This window comes from Python bivittatus, unplaced genomic scaffold (assembly GCF_059951505.1).
Source record: "Python bivittatus isolate LINGU-HERP-01145 unplaced genomic scaffold, Pbiv_v1 ctg000480_np1212, whole genome shotgun sequence".
In the NCBI taxonomy this organism is placed as follows: domain Eukaryota; kingdom Metazoa; phylum Chordata; class Lepidosauria; order Squamata; family Pythonidae; genus Python; species Python bivittatus.
Genome location: NW_028277075.1, coordinates 9,199,766 through 9,223,786, shown reverse-complemented (window position 1 = coordinate 9,223,786; position 24,021 = coordinate 9,199,766). Strand labels below are relative to the sequence as shown.

Below are 24,021 nucleotides of genomic sequence, written 5' to 3'. Positions count from 1 at the left end.
ATACATGATATTACCTTCAGTTACTCATCCTGCACAATGTGGCTTTTGAAAAGATCACCAATAATATTATATTATTCTTATTGGCGTATTCTCCCTGGTTTTTTCCTTCCTGCCCCACTAAACAACCCAAGCCAGTGCAAAAGAATCCACCAGTCACTCTCCTTAGTGAGGGCTGGGGAGAAGATGAATTTTGACAGATAGCAGGCCAGTGAGTTTAATCATCTGTCAGAACTTGCTCTGATTTTGCATAAGGAGTTTGCATCGGTGCATTCTGGAGTACAGCTGTTCTAGAATAGCATTAAACCTGTGTCCAAAAGGAGCTTACCATCTGATAGCTAGCTTCCATTGAATACACCCACGCAATGAGTTTTGACAGGCAGCTAAATCTATCAGACTCTTTTGTTCAAGAACACTCCTAAACCCATCTTGAAAAGCAGCCGGTACAATAATTGACATATGTGGAAAAGGTGCACCATAAAGCAGCAGAGAGCACTGGCTTTCTCACATTTCACTGTGCAGCTTCCTATCTCTTCTGCTGGTCAACTAACTGTTCAGGCTTGATCCAGGACTCCAAGCCCAGGACTGGCTTAGAGACTTGGCAGATATAGGAAGAGCCTAGAAGTAGTTCTCAACTTATGACAGTGAATTCCTCCGGTCATTAGCCGAGGACCCACCCCAATCTAAGCCATTCCAGGCTTGGTCCCTCCCATCCCCAAGCCTTGGTAAAGTAAGGGACTACCTCCTCTTCAACTCCCCCCACCTACCTATCTCTCCCCACATCTCTGCCCTTTTGGCTGCCTCGCACCCTGCCTTGCGGGGCGGCAATCAGCCCCAGAACCACATGGCTCTGGGACTGCTTGCTGCTTTGCGGCTCAGGGGCTTCTTGACACACCATGGCTCTGGGGCTGCAAAAAGCTTGAGCCATAGCATGAAGCCATGGTGCCCTGGAAAGCCCCAGCAGCATGGCATGAAGCCACAGTGCCCCGGGAAACCCCAGCAGTGCAGTGTGAAGCCGCAGCCCCCTGGGAAGCCACAGCTGCCACAGCCCAGTCCCAGCCACACTTGCCCTTAACACCCTGCACTCCAAGGCCCCTGCCACCCTGAGCTCTGCCTCCCCAGCTGACCTTCGCCATCTTTTTGTTTCCTCTGCTGACAGCTAGGGCGGCAGGGGCCGTGGAGTGCAGGGGGCCAAAAGGGCATAGACAGGGAGGAGATAGGTGGGTGGGGGGTTGAAGCACCCCAGCGGTCTTAAGTGGGCAGGCTGTCAAGCGCCTGAATTTTGATCATGTGACCACGGGGGTACTGCAACGGCTGTAACTTTGGGGACCAGTTGTAAGTCCTTTTGTTCAGCACCACTGTAACTTCGGTCACTGCATGAATGGTCATATGCCAAGGACTACTTGTAGTTTAAAAGAACTGGACCCTTCTGCTCAAAGCAGCATCACTCTGGAAGACTGTGCACAGGGACAGGCATGCCCACATCAGCATGCAGTAGCCAATAAGTGCTAGGTTCATCACATCCTGTGGGAGTCACCTGACTGCACTACCAAAAGAATACTTGTGTCCATGCCAAAAGGTATGTCAGAGTAAGGAGGAAAACACTATTCTAACACCAGTATCACTGATGACTTAAGGCTATCTCAGGTATGCGTTTGAGATCAGATGACGGCAACATCATGAGTAAACAACATAAAAGAGTTTGTTGGTGTATGTCTGTGCCACAGCTAGATGCACAGCTAGATCAAGGAAATGATCTTAAAAGCTATGATTATTTTGATTCATTTTTATCTTCCCTCTGGTGAGGTTTGGGCTGAAACTTCTGTTTTGATCAGTGACATTTGCCAAGCAAATGGATGGGGAAAATTTTATCTTCTACTTCTCCTAAATATCTTAGTGACTGTGGAATTCTCAGCCATCACCACCTTAGTTGGTGGTTCTTAGCTTTGATCTTCTTAATGATGTCTCTCAACATAAGGTATCCTTTTAATTTCTGTGGAAAAATCCTGCTGATTGTTACACTTATTCCTATTCCTTTAAAAAAAAAAAATACTCCCATGACCATAACAATATTGCAAGCAGCACATTTTAGATGAATTATGAAATGTACCTCAAATTCACATATTTGCATTACAAGGGCACCAAAAAACTGAATCCATGATTGCGGGCAGTTGGATGAGATATGATCTGATGGTGATTTTGTGTGGACCCTATGTAAAAATTATATGGAGCCATGAGGAGCCATACCTGAGATTTATACATGCATGCACACAGACATGGCATGTGTGCATGCCATGAAAAGAACCACAGTTCTTTGGATCCATGATTGTGATAGTTCACTGTATGCAGAAAGATATGATCTGTAATTTTATGATTGTTCATTACAAAAATTGTGTTGATCCCAGAAAATATATGACTCAGAATCATGAGTTTATGTTATAGAAATTCCAAAAACCTTTGAAACTATTTCAATGAATCATTGCATCCAGATGGATGTGATCTGTAATGGCATGCTGGTTTCATGTAGATATGTTAAAAATCATGGGAATCCATGAAGACCTGTGCTTTGAAATTGGTTTACGCTACAGTGGTGTCACAAATGGTCAGATTCATGACTGTAGGGTGCAGTGAATGCATATCAACATTTGATGGTAGCTCTGGGTGATCTTATGTAAAAACAATGCAAAATCAAAAGGATCGTATATAAAAAAATGCAAAATCAAAAGTATGGCAGAGCCAAACATGGTGTGATCTATGATTATCAGCGGGTACTCTGTGTAGACAGACATGATAGATTATTTAATGGTGGCTTCAGGTGGATTCCTTGAAAAAATCTAAAAATCTGTATCTTGAATCCATATTATGCATCACAAAGGGTCCAAAAGAGTGCTGAATCTGACATTATGATTTCTTGTGTACAGATAGATGTGACCTATGATCTGGTAGTAGTTCTATGTGGATCCTATGTAATTATTTGGATCTGAGGATCCTTGCCCCAGATCACATTTTTGCACATTGTTGCCAAAAATAATCAGATTTGATTGCTATGACTTGTCTGCAGACAGATTAGTTCTATAATTTATTGTTTCATTTAGATCTCATGTAAAATTTATACAGGTCTTGGAAGACCTATATATCGGATCAAGGCTTGTGCATCATGGTAATGTAAAAAACTGTTCCGTGACTGTGATGGCTCATGGTATACAGACAGAAGTGAACTTTGATTTAACAAGTTTCAGTGGATAACATATAAAAATCATGCAAAATTGAGAGGATCGTATCTCAGATTCACATTTGTCTTGGTGGAGCCTAAAGCAGTTAGATCCATTATTATGACAGTGCATTCCATGCTGATAGACATGATCTATTATTTGAAGGTGGTTTCAGGCAGATCACATGTAAAAATATATCAAATCCATATTTAAATTTCAAGATCTGGCTCTTACCCTTTTCCATAGAAATTAATTAAATTGGGATAGCTGTTACTCAGTGATACTGTTGAGTTCCAAATCCAATGGCACCAACTTTTCAGCACCTTATGATTACTGACCACAAGGGAGTACTGTAGTAGGATGTATAAAGTGTAAAGGTTTTATTCTCTCCCTTTGTTTATGAGATTGATAATTTGAGGTCACTTCCTTCTGCTTTTCTTCCCCAGCACAGAAACAGAGCACGTCTTTTGATTCTTCTTCTAGTAGGAAGTAGTTAACTAGGCACTATGTCTATAATCTATAAATAAATCTCCTGTATTAGTTACAAAATCTACTTCATTAATAATTACTCAGGTCAGATTCCCACCCTCAGGAATGCAGTCTCACATAAGGAACACCTCAATCCCAGATACCTCCAAAATTTGACTGAAGAAATGGATGCCGTATGGAATTGTCCTCAGCAAGATTGTTGGGTTTGCGGGGGGGGGGGGGGGTATTGAAGCAGCAGCACTGTAAACAAAACTGTTCCAAGTCCACTCCCAATTTTTGCAGTCAGACCAGAAAGATACCATAGATGATTGTATCAACAGCCACAGGATCTGGAGTCACACTCCCCCATCTGGTCCTTCCAAGGGTCATCGACAAGCGCAACCAATACAGTTTCAGTCCTGTGTCTATGCCTGAATCCTGGCTGGAAAGGGTCAACATAACCAATTTCAAGCTTGGTTCATTGTAGCTGTACAATCTGAAAGGATTTATTTACTGCATTTCCTTCTTTGGACACATTCAAGTGAAGGCTATCCCTCTGGGATATTTTAATTTGGATTGCACTGGGCTGGGAGTTGGATTCAATGGGTTAAATGGCCTCTTACAAACTCTATTATTCTACTTGTAATTTTTTCTTGTGATTTTGCTGATCTTAAACATATTCATTTTCCTTTTCTTGTTATTTTCTTCTGTTTATTGATATTCTTGACTGACATTCCTTTCCTTATCCTTTCTTGCTTGATCACTATTTTCAGTCAGTTTTTCCTTCTTGGCCAGGATTTCATCCTCTGCCTGACCCTGCCTATTAGGAAAACCTTTTTCCACTTCAGTTTTCATGTCTCTTACTTCTTCCCAGAACCACTCAGATTTTCTTTCACATCAGCTAAGTGTATTAAATCTGATTCTTACACTGATCTTTTATTCTGATGATGTTCTCCAAATCAAATCTTGCTGGCACACCTACTTTTTAGCTTCTAAATTTAACACTGATAATTCATACTCTTTTTCACAATTGGGACCTGGAAATACTGTATTTGAATGGAATGCATGTGTCCATTTTCTGTCCCCTGCTATGTATTCAATTTTATTCCAGCACAGTCTAAAGGTAGGGTTTGCATTTAAGTTGTTTGAAGTAGGTCACAGGGCAGCTGACCTGGGTGTTCAATCTCACAGGTTTCACCTAATTTCAGCTCAACATCTATCAGCTTTCAAATTCCATGAAGGCCTGGCATACAAAAACATCAGCCAATATTATGGCTTTATATTCTACAAGGAGTTTTCACCAACTTTTTTTAAGAAATAAAATATTCAGACACCTTTTTGTGAACTCTTTATTAAGCAGAACACAAATAGATTTGTCAAGCAGTTTCTCAGCTTAACATGCATTGTTATTTTCTTAAAAGTCAATGTAAAATCTGCTTCTCTTTTTCCTCCCTTCCCATATGGCACCCAAATTTGATTTCCTCACAGTGTAAAAAAGTTGTATTTCTGGAAGAAATTAAAAAGTTAATTAAAAAGTTCATTTAAAATGTTTAACATTTATTTTAAAAATCTAGGATATATGTACATTATTACCAACAGAGAAGAGTAGGAGCACAGTGCAATTTAAGACTTTCAAATTGTAACTTACAGTGCAAGCCTGTCTACTGACTACCAAAATATGGGCCACCATTAGCTTTCGGGCTAATAAGCCTCCGGCTCCATACATCGTTTTTTCACTCAGTTTATTTCCCAACTTTCTTTACAGTTACACATAAAATTTCTGCAGATAATTTTACGATAGAGTTCAGTAAAATACTGGCCCAAGAAGGTGCATTTGGCAAATGGACAACACAGAGATTTGCATTTTTCAATGCGCTTTTGTACTTTGAGAGGGTTTTTGTACTGATGTCATCTTTTGATATACTCCAACTGCTTTATACACACTTTTATTGAGAGAACATCATTTTGCCAGCTGCCACAAATAGCTATATACATAAATTATTTTTCCATCAGATCATAATTCTTCTAGTGGTCCCCAAAAGGTTAATGATATCATGTCAAGCCCATAGAGACAAAACTGGCTCTTAATTTTTGGTTCAGACTCTTTTTAACCTTCTTCATAATCAGAGATCTAAACAATCAATCTAAAATCATCATACCAGCAACTTAAATTCAGAATTTCATATAGAAAACGTTTCATACAGAAAATTCCTAATATAACCAGCCAGAACTCAATTTCCAATGCTCATTCTATGATGAAGCTTGCCCAAGATAATTTACTATGTTAAATTTACATGGTAACTATTATAGCTTCACTCTGTAGGATATGATAGTCAATATTTACCATATTGGGGAAAAATACAAACTCCTTGATGGAATACATCAACTGAATTCACAAGGATACAATTTTGTAATATTCTCTATGAAGAAAATAGAAACAAGTAGAGTATGCATGAGTAGAGTAATTCCATTCAAGAAAAAAAATGCTCACATAAAAACCTTTCCTGCTCTCAGATATTATTTGCTACTTACCCAAATGCAGAAAGCTTGATACTTAACCTGAAAAACCAAAGTGGCCAATGGTCTGGAAGACTTCCTCTTTTGTACCTTGATGAACACAATATTCCTCAAACTGGTGGGTCTACTATCATTTTAATAATAAAAAGGTACTCTCCCAACAGCATGAAATAATGGGAAAAGGAAATATTTAGGTTGATTCTTTCTGTTCAATATATTTTAATTAGCTGTCAACAATCTCCTCAGAAACCTTAACTGATTCATTTGGCCAGTCATATATTCTGACGAAGGTCAGATATTAGAAATGAGAAAAAGTAACAGAAACACTGCAGCATCTTCTAACACACCAACAGAGCCTCCATGGCAGTATGATGGGTAATGCAGATGTGTCAACAGAAGTTAACGGGATCTTACTGCAACATAAATAAGGAGGCAGCATTTTAAAAATGCAAGTCAGGCACCTACCTATAGCAGGACCTTGAAGCAATGGGAATAAAACCCAGGTTTTGTTTTGCCATTTACCACACATGATTTAACAGCTCTTGTGGCCACTTCAGTTTTGTGAGTAAAAAGTCATTCTGTTTATGCTGAGCAGTCATTAAGTATTGGATTCAAGAACCTTGGTCTTTGAGCCTTATAAAGTTCTGGGGAGCATACTCAATTCACAAAACACATCAAAAGAGTTCAGTCATCCGTCTCTTCATATGTTGTCTCATCAAAAGGTCGGTCAAGGAGAGGTAGCACTCGATGACGAGAATATTTCAATAGCAAGAGGTTTCCAACTTCATCTATTTTCTTTAAAGCCTGGAAAAATAAAGCACATACAAAGAAAGTTTACTGCTTGGGGGTGGGGTGGGGTGGAGAAATGCTACAGGTAGCATTTAAATAACTGATTAGGGTCATGACAAGGCTTATACTAGGACAAGTGTTTTGTTGTTTCAGTTCTTTCCAATGTTCCTTTTTGTTTCATTAAGAATGGTGAACCCTCAGGAAAAAAGTTTCTTGCCTTATAATATCAAGTGCACAGCCAATGGAATTATATCTACCCTGTACCACAATCAATAGAGCTATGGTATGATTCTGAATTAGATTGCATTTCATGAGGAAACTATATAAAATTAATTGCAATATTTACTGAAATGCAGTAAATGCTGCACTTCAGTGAATAAGCATACCATCAAAAATATGTTCCACAAGTTTTGATATTACTTTGCCAAATGTAGACTCCTGAAAACCTCAGCTTTAATTTTAAGAAAGCAGAGTTCTAGCTCTTAAATCGAGGTTTGAAAGTGGCAGTATCCAATGAGATCTCTAAACATAATAACCTGATAAGTTTAGGAAGACATCTAGTAGGGAAGTGAAGCTCCAGTGCTGTGTACAGTTACATGCATCTCCCAAAACAAGTAGATGGGTTAACAGACTAGGTAAGAAGATAGGCAAATGTTGAGCCCAGAAAAAACCTGGATCCAATTTGGAAGTTGAGTATTTGAGTCCCTGCTCATTTTTTTAAAAGTATGGAAGGATCGATAATGAAGCTCAAGCTCAGATATTTTGGTCACCTAATGCGAAGAGAGATCTCTTTGGAGAAGACCCTGATGCTGGGAAAGATTGAAGGCAAAAGGAGAAGAGGACAGCAGAGGATGAGATGGTTAGATAGCATCACTGAAGCAATGAGCATGAAACTGAGCAAACTCAGGGAGGCAGTGAAGGACAGGAAGGCCTGGCGCAATATGGTTCATGGGGTCACGAAGAGTCGGACACGACTTAACGACTAAACAACAACAAAAAATCTGAATTTTAATGTTTATTACAGTATTTTAATCCTGTTACTGAATTCAGGAATGTGAGGAACTCAGAATTAGTAACAACTGGAGCAGTATATAAGTCAACTAAATAGATAAACACCTGGCTCTTGCAAGGTGTTTGGAGGAAAGGTGTACAGAAAATGTTCTTCTTAGTTGTTCTTCTTTTACATGACAGTTTCTTTCTTTCTTTTTCTTATTTAGACAGATGGGTTAGATTCATATCCTGCCTTTCCTCCAAGAGTTCAAGGTGGTGTACACAGCATTTTCTCCTCCAATTCTTCTCCACAAAACAACCGTGTGAGGTAAGTAGGGTAGAGGGAGAAAGAGAGAAAGAGACTGCCCTGAAGTCACCCTGTGAGCTTCTATGGCTGAAGGAGCAATTGAACCTGTGTTTTCCCATTCTAATCTTACAACTTAACCACAACACTACAATATCTCTCACTTTTTATCTTTTAATTTTTGCTCCAGCTTATGGAACAACATCTGGAAGGGCTGTGCCAAGCCTCTTACCTCACCAACAATTCATTACATCTTATCCACTCACAACCACTTGGATCTCAATGGTCAATAACATAAAGTAAACAATTGAGTGCCATATGCCATGAAACCTCAAGGTGGTGAAATTGCTTGGGAGCATTTTCTCTCCCTGCCCTCTTAAATAGTCTTCATATATTTGAGGGAGGGCAAGGAGAAAGATACAAAAGTAACATTACCAAACACAGCTTAGCAGTTTTTTATTTTATTTTTAGGCAATAACTCAGCAAAAAATAGCATATGGAAATAATTTGTGGTTTATTTTTTTCTTGAAAGACTGTTATTCTTGAACTCAGATTTAGGATTTTATTAATTTAAAACAAAGAGAAGCCTGTGACTTGCAAAGACTACAAAGGAAAAGGCATCAGTAAACTGTGATTTCAGGAAAGTACATTTTTCATCCCTGAAAAGAAAGCAGCAGCCCCACAGGAAAGTATTTTATAATTGCATCACCATCTTTGGTGAGATGGGCGGCCACATAAATTTAATAAATAAATAAATAAATAAATTAATTAATTAATTAAAAAAAAAACTTTGCTCTGATTCAGGGCCAAAGTATTTTCAGGCAGAAAAGGTGTATTTATATCACCTAATTATACACTGTAATAGGGAACCACTATTTATCATATGGGGTGATTTCATAAGGGACCATTAGAAATTTAAGCTTGTTAGAGAAATTAGAAATTAGAATATTCTTGACAGTGAAGAAGAAAGAGGAACAGAAAAGACATGTTCACTTTAGCAAGCATAAGGAAGACCCAGATATGGCTAGACAAACTGAAAATGGTATGTCTTCTTCCCACTCCTTTGGTTTACATTCTGGAAAGCTGCTCTATAGTCCAATTAACATGTGGTAATTCAGTAGGACCAATCCAACTTATCTACTTAGAAAGAAGTTATCAATATTTGTTAAGTTATCAATATTTGGAAAGAAGAAAGGATTAAGACTCATGATGATTTTCCTCATATCAAATTTCTTCAATACTCTTGTCAATGATCTTATCAGTGCCACAAAACCATTTTTCCACTGCTATTATTTAAGTAAAAATGGACCCCAGTTATTGATATCATGTAGCAGTAGAAAATACACATTTTAAAATGTCTGGTATGTTTGCTGCAACATCAAGAATCTATGAGATTTTAAAAACCAATAAACTTAAATAGGGCATATGTTTTAATGGGTTATACTCTGTTTTGTTAAAAGCAACAGTGATTTCCATCTATGAAAGCATATACCATGATACATTTTTTAGTTCTTTAGATACAAAAGGACACTTACAGTGGGGCAAAAAAGTATTTAGTCAGCCACCAATTGTGCAAGTTCTCCCACTTAAAAAGATGAGAGAGGCCTGTAATTTCCATCATAGGTATACCTCAACTATGAGAGACAAAATGAGGGAAAAAATCCAGAAAATCACATTGTCTGATTTTTAAAGAATTTATTTGCAAATCATGGTGGAAAATAAGTATTTGGTCACCTATAAACAAGCAAGATGTCTGGCTCTCACAGACCTGTAACTACTTCTTTAAGAGGCTCCTCTGTCCTCCACTCGTTACCTGTAGTAATGGCACCTGTTTGACCTTGTTATCAGTATAAAAGACACCTGTCCACAACCTCAAACAGTCACACTCCAAACTCCACTATGGCCAAGACCAAAGAGCTGTTGAAGGACACCAGAAACAAAATTGTAGACCTGCACCAGGCTGGGAAGACTGAATCTGCAATAGGCAAGCAGCTAGGTGTGAAGAAATCAACTGTGGGAGCAATAATTAGAAAATGGAAGACATACAAGACCACTGATAATCTCCCTCGATCTGGGGCTCCATGCAAGATCTCACCCTGTGGGGTCAAAATGATCACAAGAACGGTGAGCAAAAATCCCAGAACCACACGGGGGGACCTAGTGAATGACCTGCAGAGAGCTGGGACCAAAGTAACAAAGGTTACCATCAGTAACACACTATGCCGCCAGGGACTCAAATCCTGCAGTGTCAGACGTGTCCCCCTGCTTAAGCCAATACATGTCTGGGCCCATCTGAAGTTTGCTAGAGAGCATTTGGATGATCCAGAAGAGGATTGGGAGAATGTCATATGGTCAGATGAAACCAAAGTAGAACGTTTTGGTCTAAACTCAACTCGTCATGTTTGGAGGAGAGAGAATGCTGAGTTGCATCCAAAGAACACCATACCTAATGTGAAGCATGGGGGTGGAAACATCATGCTTTGGGGCTGTTTTTCTGCAAAGGGACCAGGACGACTGATCCGTGTAAAGGAAAGAATGAATGGGGCCATGTATCGTGAGATTTTGAGTGAACACCTCCTTCCATCAGCAAGGGCATTGAAGATGAAACGTGGTTGAGTCTTTCAGCATGACAATGATCCCAAACACACCGCCCGGGCAACGAAGAAGTGGCTTCGTAAGAAGCATTTCAAGGTCCTGGAGTGGCCTAGCCAGTCTCCAGATCTCAACCCCATGGAAAACCTTTGGAGGGAGTTGAAAGTCCGTGTTGCCCAGCGACAGCCCCAAAATATCACTGCTCTAGAGGAGATCTGCATGGATGAATGGGCCAAAATACCAGCAACAGTGTGTGAAAACCTTGTGAAGACTTACAGAAAACGTTTGACCTCTGTCATTGCCAACAAAGGATATATAACAAAGTATTGAGATGAACTTTTGATATTGACCAAATACTTATTTTCCACCATGATTTGCAAATAAATTCTTTAAAAATCAGACAATGTGATTTTCTGGATTTCTTTTCTCATTTTGTCTCTCCTAGTTGAGGTATACCTATGATGAAAATTACAGGCCTCTCTCATCTTTTTAAGTGGGAGAACTTGCACAATTGGTGGCTGACTAAATACTTTTTTGCCCCACTGTAAATACTGGAAGAAGTATATTTACTAAAAAGATTTTTTCCCTTCAAATAACAGTTTTTCAAAACAAAATAAATATTTAGAATACAGACAAGGTATGGACGTATTAGAAGAAAGACATAACATAGGCTAAAAGGAATGCTTCACGAAATGAGTAAGGAGAGGAGACATGAGAAGGCAGATTTACCTGTATTATTAATGTCTTAGGAATCTGTCTAAATATTAACATAGATACAATTTTCTAAGAATGGGCTGTGCCAAACCATCTTTTCAGTTAACAGAATAGCTTGCTGAGAAAGAGAATGCACCTTTTAGCCAATCTCTAAAATTCAAATACTAATCCTGAAATATTCTAATCTATTGTTCATCAAAAGGCTTTCTGTGACATTAGGAGCTGCTACCTAATTGGAAACGCTGATTCTTCAAGGTACATTTGTTCTATTACGATGATGTTTATACATAATTTTTCTTGGTCTGTAAATACACACACACATATACTGACCCACCACTATATTTATTTCTCCTGATTCTTTTAACCATGCAAATGTATTACATCACTTTTATCTTAGTACATGACAGCAATGTATATATGTGTGTGTACATATGTACAAAGGTTACATAAGACACGACTATTTAAATCAAGACCTATGAAATAATTTGAAAGAAAAAATTGGCATTTTTTTTTAAATTAGTATCTTATTGAAATAAAAAGCCAAAGCAATGGATTTCTCAGGAGTTGCTAAAGACTGCAGCAAATCTTTAACAATATGCTAAACTCTGCTATTGTTCAATTAAATTATAATTTGGCACATAAAAGCAAAATGCTTTCACCTGCCCTCTAAAAATCCCCATTAATTAGATTTATCCTGACCCATATGTGAGAAAGTCACTTCAAATTTTTTCAAATGGAGATGATATAATCAGGATATTGTTACAAAAGTTATCTAGAATATCTTCATATACCTGTCTTTTTAGCTTGCTATTTGAATACTACTAGTGCATAAAACAATAGTTGATTCAGTACAGTAGTCCAAGTAACAAACACATCAAGTCTCTAACTCAGAAACAGAGCTCCCCACTTGGATTTACTGATGTGTCCTAGACACAAGACTCATGTGACCCACTCCTGAACAAAGTATCTCTTTGGTGTCTAACTGTTATAGCTAATTATATTTTTAAAAAACTGAATGTTTTGTTTTAGAGAAGGACAAAACAGACACAAACTAAGGTACTTACAGTATCAAGTATCTCTCTGCTATGAGATGCAGACAAACAAATTCTCGCTCTGGATTCGATGATTGGGGTAGCAGGAAAGCCCACAACAACAACACCTACATGCCGTTTCAACATCTCTCGTCCAAATGCACTGCAAAGGGACCAAGGCAGGACTAATGAAACCACAACAACACAAGATTGGTGCTGTTTAGCACGAGGGGAGGGGGGGTTGGCAAAGAGTGCCTGAGAGGTTACTGTTGACTGCTTTGATTTAGAAAGAGAATATCTATACACAAAGACTTATTTTGTTCAGTCTTAAGGTGGTACTTTCCAAAAATATTTACTGTATTAAGTTCTCAGAGTTGAAAAATTCTATGTGGCAGGGGCTGTCTTCCAGCTGGCTGCTTCTAAATGGATTTGTAACTTAAACTTGAAAGTCTCTGCTGTAACACAGCAACTTCAGCTTGAGAGTTCACTTACTAAGAATTCTACTACACTCCTCCCTTGCTGATGACTATCTAAGTAGAAGAGTCAGTCTTTGTGCTCTGTAATTCTACAATGTTGCAAGAAAGAAAACTAAAAGTGGTACTGAGTCACTCTCTCTCAGCCCATGATGTCAGGCTCAGGTGACAAGTTGGTCAGTCAATTCTTGTTGCAAGCAACAGATCAACATTTGGTTGATCTGAAAAAAAGCAGACCCTACACATGCAGGAAAAATGCTAGGAAGAAAACAAATTGAACTTAAATACAGCCTACTAAAAATAAAAGACTTGTCTCCAACATTAGGAAATTTGATTTTTTGCCACAGCTCCTTCTCTTTAAAATTGATTACTTTGCAGGGTGTAAACTATGAACAATTTCCAAATGTTACCCAATTTTTGCTGGCATATACAGCATCAGAGGTACAACAGGAGAATCTTCATTTCCATAGATTATAAATCCCATTTTCTTAAGTTGTCTTCGGAAGTATCTGGTGTTCTCTGCCAACTGTTGTATACGGAACTTGCCTGAAAAAATAATGAATCCAGTTTTATCACATTTTTGCAAAACCATGCTGTGATATTAACATGAATTTGAATAATTTGAGAAAAGTAGAATCTAAGTATAAAAAATTGAATAGCTAGATATTGCTATTTCTGCCTTAGTGTCACTTTCAATGTGTTCTTGAATCAGGAAGCTAATTAGATATGCATACATTCTTTCCTTTTTTCAGTAATTTTTTTTCCTACAAATCTTAAATTAAATATTAGCTAATAGCCTATCTTACGAAGAGTCAAATATACAAGACAGAAAAAAATCCCATCAAAATGTGAAAGATTACTATTAAGAGTGTCTTAACTTTTCTTTGGTTATCAACAAAACAGCAGGATAAAAAAAATATGTTGAGATGAGATTGAATATTTGGATCCCATATAGCAAGACAGAAGTTGCACTTAAGGTTTAAGATAGACCAGAACTTTTGAGAAGTTATCAAGATACCACTAAAACGGAAATGCCAAAATATAATTTCAGATTACAGCCAAATGTCAATGTGGTATAATGATTCAGGTGTTGGACTAGAATCCAAGGATATTCAGGTTCAAGTTCATCCTCACTGGAGGCTCACTGGGTGACTATAGGCCAGTATCAGTCTCTTATTGAAACCAATCCCACAGGGTTGTTCTGAGAAAAATGGGAAGATGGAATGCTACGTAATCCATCTTGGGTATTTAAAGGAAAGTGGGATATAAATCTAACAAGTAAATAAATAAAATTATATTCACAAGGAATGTTGGTATTTACTTCTGGGGTGTGGTCAGCCTTCGAGTCAGTGTTGACACCTGGCAACTACCTGGACTAGTCCCTGCAGTTTTCCTGACAAGGTTTTTGGAAGTGGCTTGCCACTGCCTTCTTCTTACAACTGGGAGAGGGTGGCTGTCCCAAGGTCACCCAGCTGGCTTTGGGCCTAAGGCAGGACTAGAACTCATGGTTTCCTGGTTTCTAGCCTGGTGCCTTAACAACTACACCACACTAGCTCTCATTTACATCATGATACCATTTAATTTCATTCTAAATAGAAAACTTCAGACTGCTCCACTAGTTTGTTCACCAAAACCCAAATATATAACCTCCCTTTTGGAAAGAAGATATTTAAATGCTAGCTTAGAATTCAAAGGATAACTAGCCACTCTCAGATTCATATCTGCACAGTACAAAATAGCTGAAGCAAAATCCTCCAATATCAATATTATGAAGAACTAACAGTAATCCAGTTTTGTTTATGTGAGAAAATCAAATTAGAAACTGAAGATGGAGAATATATTTTGATTTTTAGAGACTTTTAACCATAAGATACCAAGCAAGGATATAGGCCTAATATATTACAGATTTCCCTGCCTATGTAAAAAGAGGATGCAAAATAATTTTGACATTCTGGAGCACGTAAAAAACAAGTCAGACTGATTTACGGTTCCACTGTTATATGCAAATTTGCTGTCTGTTGGTTTCTTCAAGTGCGTGCAGATGGAAAGTGCGATATGGAAAACCTATCACTCATAATCTTTGAGACTAATCTTGTAGCCATTCACCCAAATTTCCAGGCAAATTTGTTCAGTTATGGAATCACTAATATGTAGATTATTTAGGGTGCATTTCCTCACATGTGTAGAAGGTGATACTGAGTTGAGAGCTGATTCCCCCAGAGATTTCCCAAGTGGGATCCCTTTTAGTTCCTACTGAATTTCTTCTCATTAACCTGCTGCCAAACCTTCTACCAGCAGGAGGAACTCTAAGGTGCAGGTTAATTTATTTATTTTACTGGGGCTTATATAACATTGCTCCAGTCCAGTGGGACCTGGGGAGATTTTTCTCCCTCCTCTGCATCCAGTAAGAAAGAAAAAGAATATCCCACCTCTAATTGTGAACTTTTTACAGCTTTTACATATATCATTAAGAAATAGCCTACAAACACACAAATACTACAACACACAGTGTAACAGGAATTTTAAAATGACCCAAAGATATTGAGTTAACAGTCTTTTTAAAGATGGAGTATATTTCTTCTCTCACTTTCTTCCAGGTTTCCTCCTCTTCTCTAGTCTGCTTCTCCTCTTGGCTCTCCCACCAACAAATCACCTCCCAGCTGAATCCTCCTCTGAATAGAGAAGAGTTCGGCTCCACATTAGGGAAAAGTGTCAGCTGATGCTCCTAGATTCTCTGTGCCAAGCCTCACATCTTCTAACTACTGCGTGCAATTAGTCTTTCTGCCAATAAAAAAAAAAAAGGGGGGGGGAATCCCTGCCATGCTGGTTCCAAGCTTTCTTCTGTTCTTTCCCTTTTTCTCTCTGCCTTGCCAGACCCTTGCATATGTTTCTGAGCTACTTCTTTCCCTCCTCCCCCAAACTGCCTTTTTTTCTTCCATTCTATCCCCCTTCCCACTACCTGACCTTCAGAGGCTGGGGCTAATTGAACTCTAACCTGGAGCCAGCAGGTCTACAAAGATCTTAACTGCCTCTTTCCAAAATCTGCTCTTCTATTTACCCATTGTCTCCAAGGATCCTATTATGTGCATCCTACAATTTAACTATTTGGCTTAACAATTTTAAACTTTTCTTGCCTTGCATCAGTTTCTCTGTAACCACTGGTTGCAGAGAATATCACTTATGCTTGCTGAACTGATGTATGCTTCTGCAACAGGTGGGTCTTTAAATTGTTTAGATTTTGCATTATATTTCACCACTCAAAGAAATAGGTGCAGGAATAGATGGTATAACTGGAGAATTGTTAAAATATGATATATTCTGTTTATGGAATGCCTATGCAACTTTAACATGTGTGTAAAGACTACATGCATGCCTAAGGGGATCGATTAAGACATTCTTTCAAAGGAAAACATAACAATTGAATGCATGTTAGTACTTTGAGGTAGGCCAGGTCAGGAAACAGACACCACAAGAAATACTAGAACACTACAACACTGATATAAGGTAAAATAACAGAATCTTGAAAGCCTGATAGCATTTCCATTTCCCTCCCTCTAATAACAAAGAGAGTCAAGCTAGGGCAACTTTAAGTTTCTTTCTCATGCTGTCTTGTTTTCCCAGACTAAGCTCATGTTTTGCTAACAGTCTGTGCAGATCTTTTCCAAGATCATGTGTTCCTCCACAATACAAAAACTACAGGGGGATAAGGCTGCCTTGAGTAGTTTTCTATTAATTGGCTTTTTAAATCAAATAAATATTTCATTCTGCCCGGAATTCTGAGAGAAGATAATGTGCAAAATTTGGGAAGTACAGTGAGGATGTATGTACAGACTAGGTTTTGCTCCTCTGCGTATCATTGAGAAATGTGTGAATATGGGGGAAAAAAGCTTATTGCACATTAGTGAATTTAAAGAAAAGGCATGATCAAGTTAATAGGCCTGAATTATGTGTTTTGCGCAAAGTTGAAGATGAGCTGCTGCTGAATATGGTAAGACTGATATATGATGGAAGCGAAGCTGAGAGATAGTAAACTGAATGTTAGCAAATGCTTCAACACTGAGCAGGAAATAAGACAACAATGTGTGATGTTCCCTTGATTTGTTTATGGTATTTATAGATAAATGTATAAGGAACTGTTGTGATGATGTCAACAGTGTGTTGGTTGGGGACATGAGTGCGTGTTTTCTGATTTCAGACAGTGCTGTGTTCCTAGCTGACAACCTAAATTATTTGCAATGAATGTTAGATAGATTATATGGTGCCATTATGTATCGAAAACTTAATGTATTGAAGACTAAGGTACAGGTAGTCCTCGGTTACCGACTGCTCATTCAGCAACCATTCGAATTTACAATGGTGTTGAAAAAGGAGATTTACGACTGGTCCTCGAACTTACGGTTGATGCACTGTCCCCGTGGTCATGATTGCAATTTGGGCACTTGGCAACCGGCATGCATTTATGATGGTTGCAGTGTTCCATGGTAACATGATCACCATTTGTGACTTTCACAGCCGGCTTCCAACAAGCAAAATCAATGGGGAAGCTGGCAGGAAGTCGCAAGTCGCGGTCACGTGATGTTGCACTTAACAACCATGGGTAATTCACTTCACAATTGCAGCTGGACCTGATGTCATAAGTCGGGCGCGGTCACCTGATGTTTCACTTTATGACCACATTGCTCAATGACAGAGTTGCTGGTCCTGATTGTGGTCTGTAAATGAGGACTACCTGTAGCTGTGTTTGACAGACAAACAAAATGAATGATTGCAAGTTATGCAGGAAGATGAATTTATACACTTTGATCAAATGTTTACTAACAATGAGAAAATGGAGAAATTTTAAAATTTGCAAAAGTCAGTTGAAAGCAAAGAGTAATATGTGGGCTGTTGTGAAGGTTTAAAAAAGCTAAAATAGCTGTGTTAAAAGCATGTTTCTGCCACTTTGTTCTATGGAAGTGACATCTGAATATTTCAAGAGAAACATAAAGGAGAGTTGAATGTGGCAGGAATGGAATACTTAAGTATGCATGGTAAAAAGAAGAGGGTCAAGAAGAGGGTGATGAAGACAGAAAGAATGAATGCGGATTGAATCGTAAAACTATTACAGTAGTGCTTAAAAGTTCAGGAACCCTTTTGAATTTCCAATATTTCTGCATAAATGTAACCTAAAACATGATCTGTTCTCCAGACAAGGTTAATAAAGATAGATAAAGTTAATCCAATTAAACAAAACAGTGAAAAATATTATACTTGTTCATTTATTCATTGAGGAAAATGATCCAAAGCTACATATTTGCATGTGGCAAAAGTATGTAGACCTCTAGGATTATCAATTCATTTGAAGGGGAAATTAGAGTCAGGTGTTTCAATCAATCGGATGATAATCAGGTGTGAGTATGGGAGGTCCTGCCTTATTTAAAGAACAGAATTCTAGGTATTCACCATCAAAGTCTGATTTTTTTTGTATATATTTCTTGATAAGTATATCAACCAGAAGATATGATAAAGTACAACCAAAAATATAGTAGTGCTAGTAAAATCGGAAAGGGATATATAAGACAATGAATAAGTAACATTTGTAGAACTTAAGAGAATATCCATAAAACGTTAGTATAAAACTAGCTCAATCCTTTAACATATTATTAAGTCTAGTCATATAGACCATACAGTGGGGCAAAAAAGTATTTAGTCAGCCACCAATTGTGCAAGTTCTCCCACTTAAAAAGATGAGAGAGGCCTGTAATTTTCATCATAGGTATACCTCAACTATGAGAGACAAAATGGGAAAAAAATCCAGAAAATCACATTGTCTGATTTTTAAAGAATTTATTTGCAAATCATGGTGGAAAATAAGTATTTGGTCACCTACAAACAAGCAAGATGTCTGGCTCTCACAGACCTGTAACTACTTCTTTAAGAGGCTCCTCTGTCCTCCACTCGTTACCTGTAGTAATGGCACCTGTTTGACCTTGTTATCAGTATAAAAGACACCTGCCTACAACCTCAAACAGTCACATTCCAGACTCCACTATGGCCAAGACCAAAGAGCTGTCGAAGGACACCAGAAACAAAATTGTAGACCTGCACCAGGCTGGGAAGACTGAATCTGCAATAGGCAAGCAGCTTGGTGTGAAGAAATCAACTGTGGGAGCAATAATTAGAAAACGGAAGACATACAAGACCACTGATAATCTCCCTCGATCTGGGGCTCCAAGCAAGATCTCACCCCGTGGGGTCAAAATGATCACAAGAATGGTGAGCAAAAATCCCAGAACCACATGGGGGGACCTAGTGAATGACCTGCAGAGAGCTGGGACCAAAGTAACAAAAGCTACCATCAGTAACACACTATGCTGCCAGGGACTCAAATCCTGCAGTGCCAGATGTGTCCCCCTGCTTAAGCCAGTACATGTCTGGGCCAGTCTGAAGTTTGCTAGAGAGCATTTGGATGATCCAGAAGAGGATTGGGAGAATGTCATATGGTCAGATGAAACCAAAGTAGAACGTTTTGGTCTAAACTCAACTCGTCATGTTTGGAGGAGAGAGAATGCTGTGTTGCATCCAAAAAACACCATACCTACTGTGAAGCATGGGGGTGGAAACATCATGCTTTGGGGCTGTTTTTCTGCAAAGGGACCAGGACGACTGATCCGTGTAAAGGAAAGAATGAATGGGGCCATGTATCGTGAGATTTTGAGTGAACACCTCCTTCCATCAGCAAGGGCATTGAAGATAAAACGTGGCTGGGTCTTTCAGCATGACAATGATCCCAAACACACCGCCCGGGCAACGAAAGAGTGGCTTCCTAAGAAGCATTTCATGGTCCTGGAGTGGCCTAGCCAGTCTCCAGATCTCAACCCCATGGAAAACCTTTGGAGGGAGTTGAAAGTCCATGTTGCCCAGCGACAGCCCCAAAACATCACTGCTCTAGAGGAGATCTGCATGGAGGAATGGGCCAAAATACCAGCAACAGTGTGTGAAAACCTTGTGAAGACTTACAGAAAACGTTTGACCTCTGTCATTGCCAACAAAGGATATATAACAAAGTATTGAGATGAACTTTTGATATTGACCAAATACTTATTTTCCACCATGATTTGCAAATAAATTCTTTAAAAATCAGACAATGTGATTTTCTGGATTTTTTCTCCCATTTTTTCTCTCCTAGTTGAGGTATACCTATGATGAAAATTACAGGCCTTTCTCATCTTTTTAAGTGGGAGAACTTGCACAATTGGTGGCTGACTAAATACTTTTTTGCCCCACTGTATACTGCTCCATTTTCTCAATTTTAGTACAGTATGTTATTTGATACAATATTTATATAATACAGGTAGTCCTCAGTTAACAACCCATTATTTAGTGACCATTCAAAGTTACAACAGTGCTGAACAAAGGGACTTACAACCAGTTCTCACATAACAGTTGCAGCACCCCCACAGTCATGTGATTGCAATCCGGGTGCTTGGCAACCAGCTCATACTTTCAATGGTTGCAGTGTCCCAGGGTCACGTGATCACCACTTGTGACCTTCCTAGCTGGCTTCCAGCAAGCAAAATCAATGGGGAACCGTGTGATTCGCTTAATGGCCCTGGTGATTTGCTTAATGACAGCTGCAAAAAAGGTCGTAAAATTGGATGCAACTTGCTTAATAACCGCCCCGCTTAACAAATTTTTCAGTCCCTATTGCGGTCATTAAGTGTATGCTGAAATTCTTGATATTCTATGATGTAAATGCCTTAGATGTAATGTAACTAATTAAATTAATGTAATTAAATGTAAATAAGTGAAAAGAAAAGAAAAAATTGATATTCTGTAAATGTTAATTACTGTTTTGAATATTGATTTGCCAAGCGTTATAATTATTTGGCATGACACCAAGTGTAATGGATGGCATGAGTGGGGAAGATTCTGGAATGGAACTTCAAGGTTGTCAAGAGGGGGAAGAGACATTCCAGGGCAAGCGCCTCCTCAGCCCGCAACAAGATTGTAGGAACACAAAGAGGATGAGGCTGGCCCCTCCTTAGAGTCTCACGAGTTACAACCACTAGTAGCTTTAGCATAGGTTTAGTCTGGCGAGATTCTGTCTATTAGGCGTGAGCAAATAAAGGAACTGAACTGTACTGGATTGTCTTGCGGCTGTTCTTGGGCTGAACCTGATATCAAGTGACACATAACTGATTTACGAAACTGCACTTAAAGACAGCTTCTTAATAGGTCCTCATCAACATGAAGAAAGATATCAAATGAGGTGTCAAAATTCAATCCTAATCCTCTATTATTCAATACTTTTAGTAATGACTTGATGAAGAGATTGACTTGGTACATATCAAATCTGCAGTTTATACAACTTTGGGTGAAAGAACTAATATCCTAGAACACAGAAACAACACTCAAAAACTATCCTGTAAATTAAAGAAATGAATTGAAAGTAACAGATACAATTTAACAGACACACACACAGAGTTCTTCACTTAGGAAACAGAAATCAAATGTACATATATGAGAGCCAGGAGGGGGATAACATATCTTGGTAATGGTACTTTTAAAATGGTTTTGGAGTAGTAGTTGATTGCAAACTGAGTATAAGCCAGCAAAGTAGTGTGGCTACAAAAGAAAGCAAATGAAATTTGGGTTTCATCAAGAGAAGTATAATTTCTAAATGACATATAGTAATTGTTTTACTTTATTCTGCTTTGGTCAGATCTGGCCTTAAGTGCTACAGGTAATCCTCAGGTTACGTTCATTCATTCAGCGACTGTTCAAAGTTACAACAGTGCTGAAGAAGGGAGATTTATGGCAGGTCCTTGGAGTTCTGGCCGTCACAGCATCCCTGGGGTCATGTGATCACAATCCAGGCACTCGGTTCAGGACTATGTCACACTGAACCACGATCATGTGATCATGATTTCCAACATTCCGACTGCTTCCCACAAGCAAAGTAAATGAAAGCCAGCAGGAAGTCAGAAGTCACGGTCATATGAGATCCTCACTTAATGACGACAACCAGGACTGCTGTCATGCTTTACTATCGTGTTGGCTAGTGACAGCAGTTCTGGTCCCAATTGCCATCATAAGCTGAGGACTACCTACAGTGGGGCAAAAAAGTATTTAGTCAGCCACCAATTGTGCAAGTTCTCCCACTTAAAAAGATGAGAGAGGCCTGTAATTTTCATCATAGGTATACCTCAACTATGAGAGACAAAATGGGGAAAAAAATCCAGAAAATCACATTGTCTGATTTTTAAAGAATTTATTTGCAAATCATGGTGGAAAATAAGTATTTGGTCACCTACAAACAAGCAAGATGTCTGGCTCTCACAGACCTGTAACTACTTCTTTAAGAGGCTCCTCTGTCCTCCACTCGTTACCTGTAGTAATGGCACCTGTTTGACCTTGTTATCAGTATAACAGACACCTGTCCATAACCTCAAACAGTCACATTCCAAACTCCACTATGGCCAAGACCAAAGAGCTGTCGAAGGACACCAGAAACAAAATTGTAGACCTGCACCAGGCTGGGAAGACTGAATCTGCAATAGGCAAGCAGCTTGGTGTGAAGAAATCAACTGTGGGAGCAATAATTAGAAAATGGAAGACATACAAGACCACTGATAATCTCCCTTGATCTGGGGCTCCACGCAAGATCTCACCCCGTGGGGTCAAAATGATCACAAGAACGGTGAGCAAAAATCCCAGAACCACATGGGGGGACCTAGTGAATGACCTGCAGAGAGCTGGGACCAAAGTAACAAAGGCTACCATCAGTAACACACTATGCTGCCAGGGACTCAAATCCTGCAGTGCCAGACGTGTCCCCCTGCTTAAGCCAGTACATGTCTGGGCCCGTCTGAAGTTTGCTAGAGAGCATTTGGATGATCCAGAAGAGGATTGGGAGAATGTCATATGGTCAGATGAAACCAAAGTAGAACGTTTTGGTCTAAACTCAACTCATCATGTATGGAGGAGAGAGAATGCTGTGTTGCATCCAAAAAACACCATACCTACTGTGAAGCATGGGGGTGGAAACATCATGCTTTGGGGCTGTTTTTCTGCAAAGGGACCAGGACGACTGATCCGTGTAAAGGAAAGAATGAATGGGGCCATGTATCGTGAGATTTTGAGTGAACACCTCCTTCCATCAGCAAGGGCATTGAAGATGAAACGTGGCTGGGTCTTTCAGCATGACAATGATCCCAAACACACCGCCCGGGCAATGAAGGAGTGGCTTCGTAAGAAGCATTTCAAGGTCCTGGAGTGGCCTAGCCAGTCTCCAGATCTCAACCCCATGGAAAACCTTTGGAGGGAGTTGAAAGTCCGTGTTGCCCAGCGACAGCCCCAAAACATTACTGTTCTAGAGGAGATCTGCATGGAGGAATGGGCCAAAATACCAGCAACAGGGTGTGAAAACCTTGTGAAGACTGACAGAAAACGTTTGACCTCTGTCATTGCCAACAAAGGATATATAACAAAGTATTGAGATGAACTTTTGATATTGACCAAATACTTATTTTCCACCATGATTTGCAAATAAATTCTTTAAAAATCAGACAATGTGATTTTCTGGATTTCCCCCCCCCCATTTTGTCTCTCCTAGTTGAGGTATACCTATGATGAAAATTACAGGCCTCTCTCATCTTTTTAAGTGGGAGAACTTGCACAATTGGTGGCTGACTAAATACTTTTTTGCCCCACTGTATATGTCCAATTTGTTTAGAAAAATTTGGACTTGATTCAAAAAAGGGCAACAAGAATGATCAGAATACTAGAAACTAAGCACTAAGAAGCGTCTGAATTAGCCTTGATAAAAGATGAGTAAAGGGAGACAGGACAACTATCTTGAAATATCTGATGGAATGTCATGTAGAAGGTCAAAACCCAATCTCCCTCACTGCAGAATGCAGAACATTTATGAATGGATTTCAGTTACAGGA

The 24,021-nt window shown here is 39.0% G+C and overlaps 1 protein-coding gene across 2 annotated transcripts in view; it reads right to left on the bottom strand.

Moving 5' to 3' along the window:
* Positions 1–5,012: 5,012 nt before the first annotated feature.
* SPTLC2 (serine palmitoyltransferase long chain base subunit 2) overlaps positions 5,013–24,021 on the bottom strand; it is an 83,909-nt gene continuing 64,900 nt past the window's right edge. The window contains exons 10-13 of one of the 2 annotated variants that reach the window (XR_456214.4): positions 13,498–13,633; positions 12,648–12,777; positions 6,022–6,998; positions 5,013–5,183 (exon numbers count right to left, since the gene is read on the bottom strand). Coding sequence is in view for 1 of the 2 variants with exons in the window: in XM_007431338.4 (XP_007431400.1) it covers positions 6,879–6,998; positions 12,648–12,777; positions 13,498–13,633 (386 nt within the window). In the remaining variant the exon portion in view is untranslated. Of the gene's footprint in view, positions 6,999–12,647; positions 12,778–13,497; positions 13,634–24,021 lie in introns of both variants that reach the window. The other variant, XM_007431338.4, reaches the window with a different exon arrangement.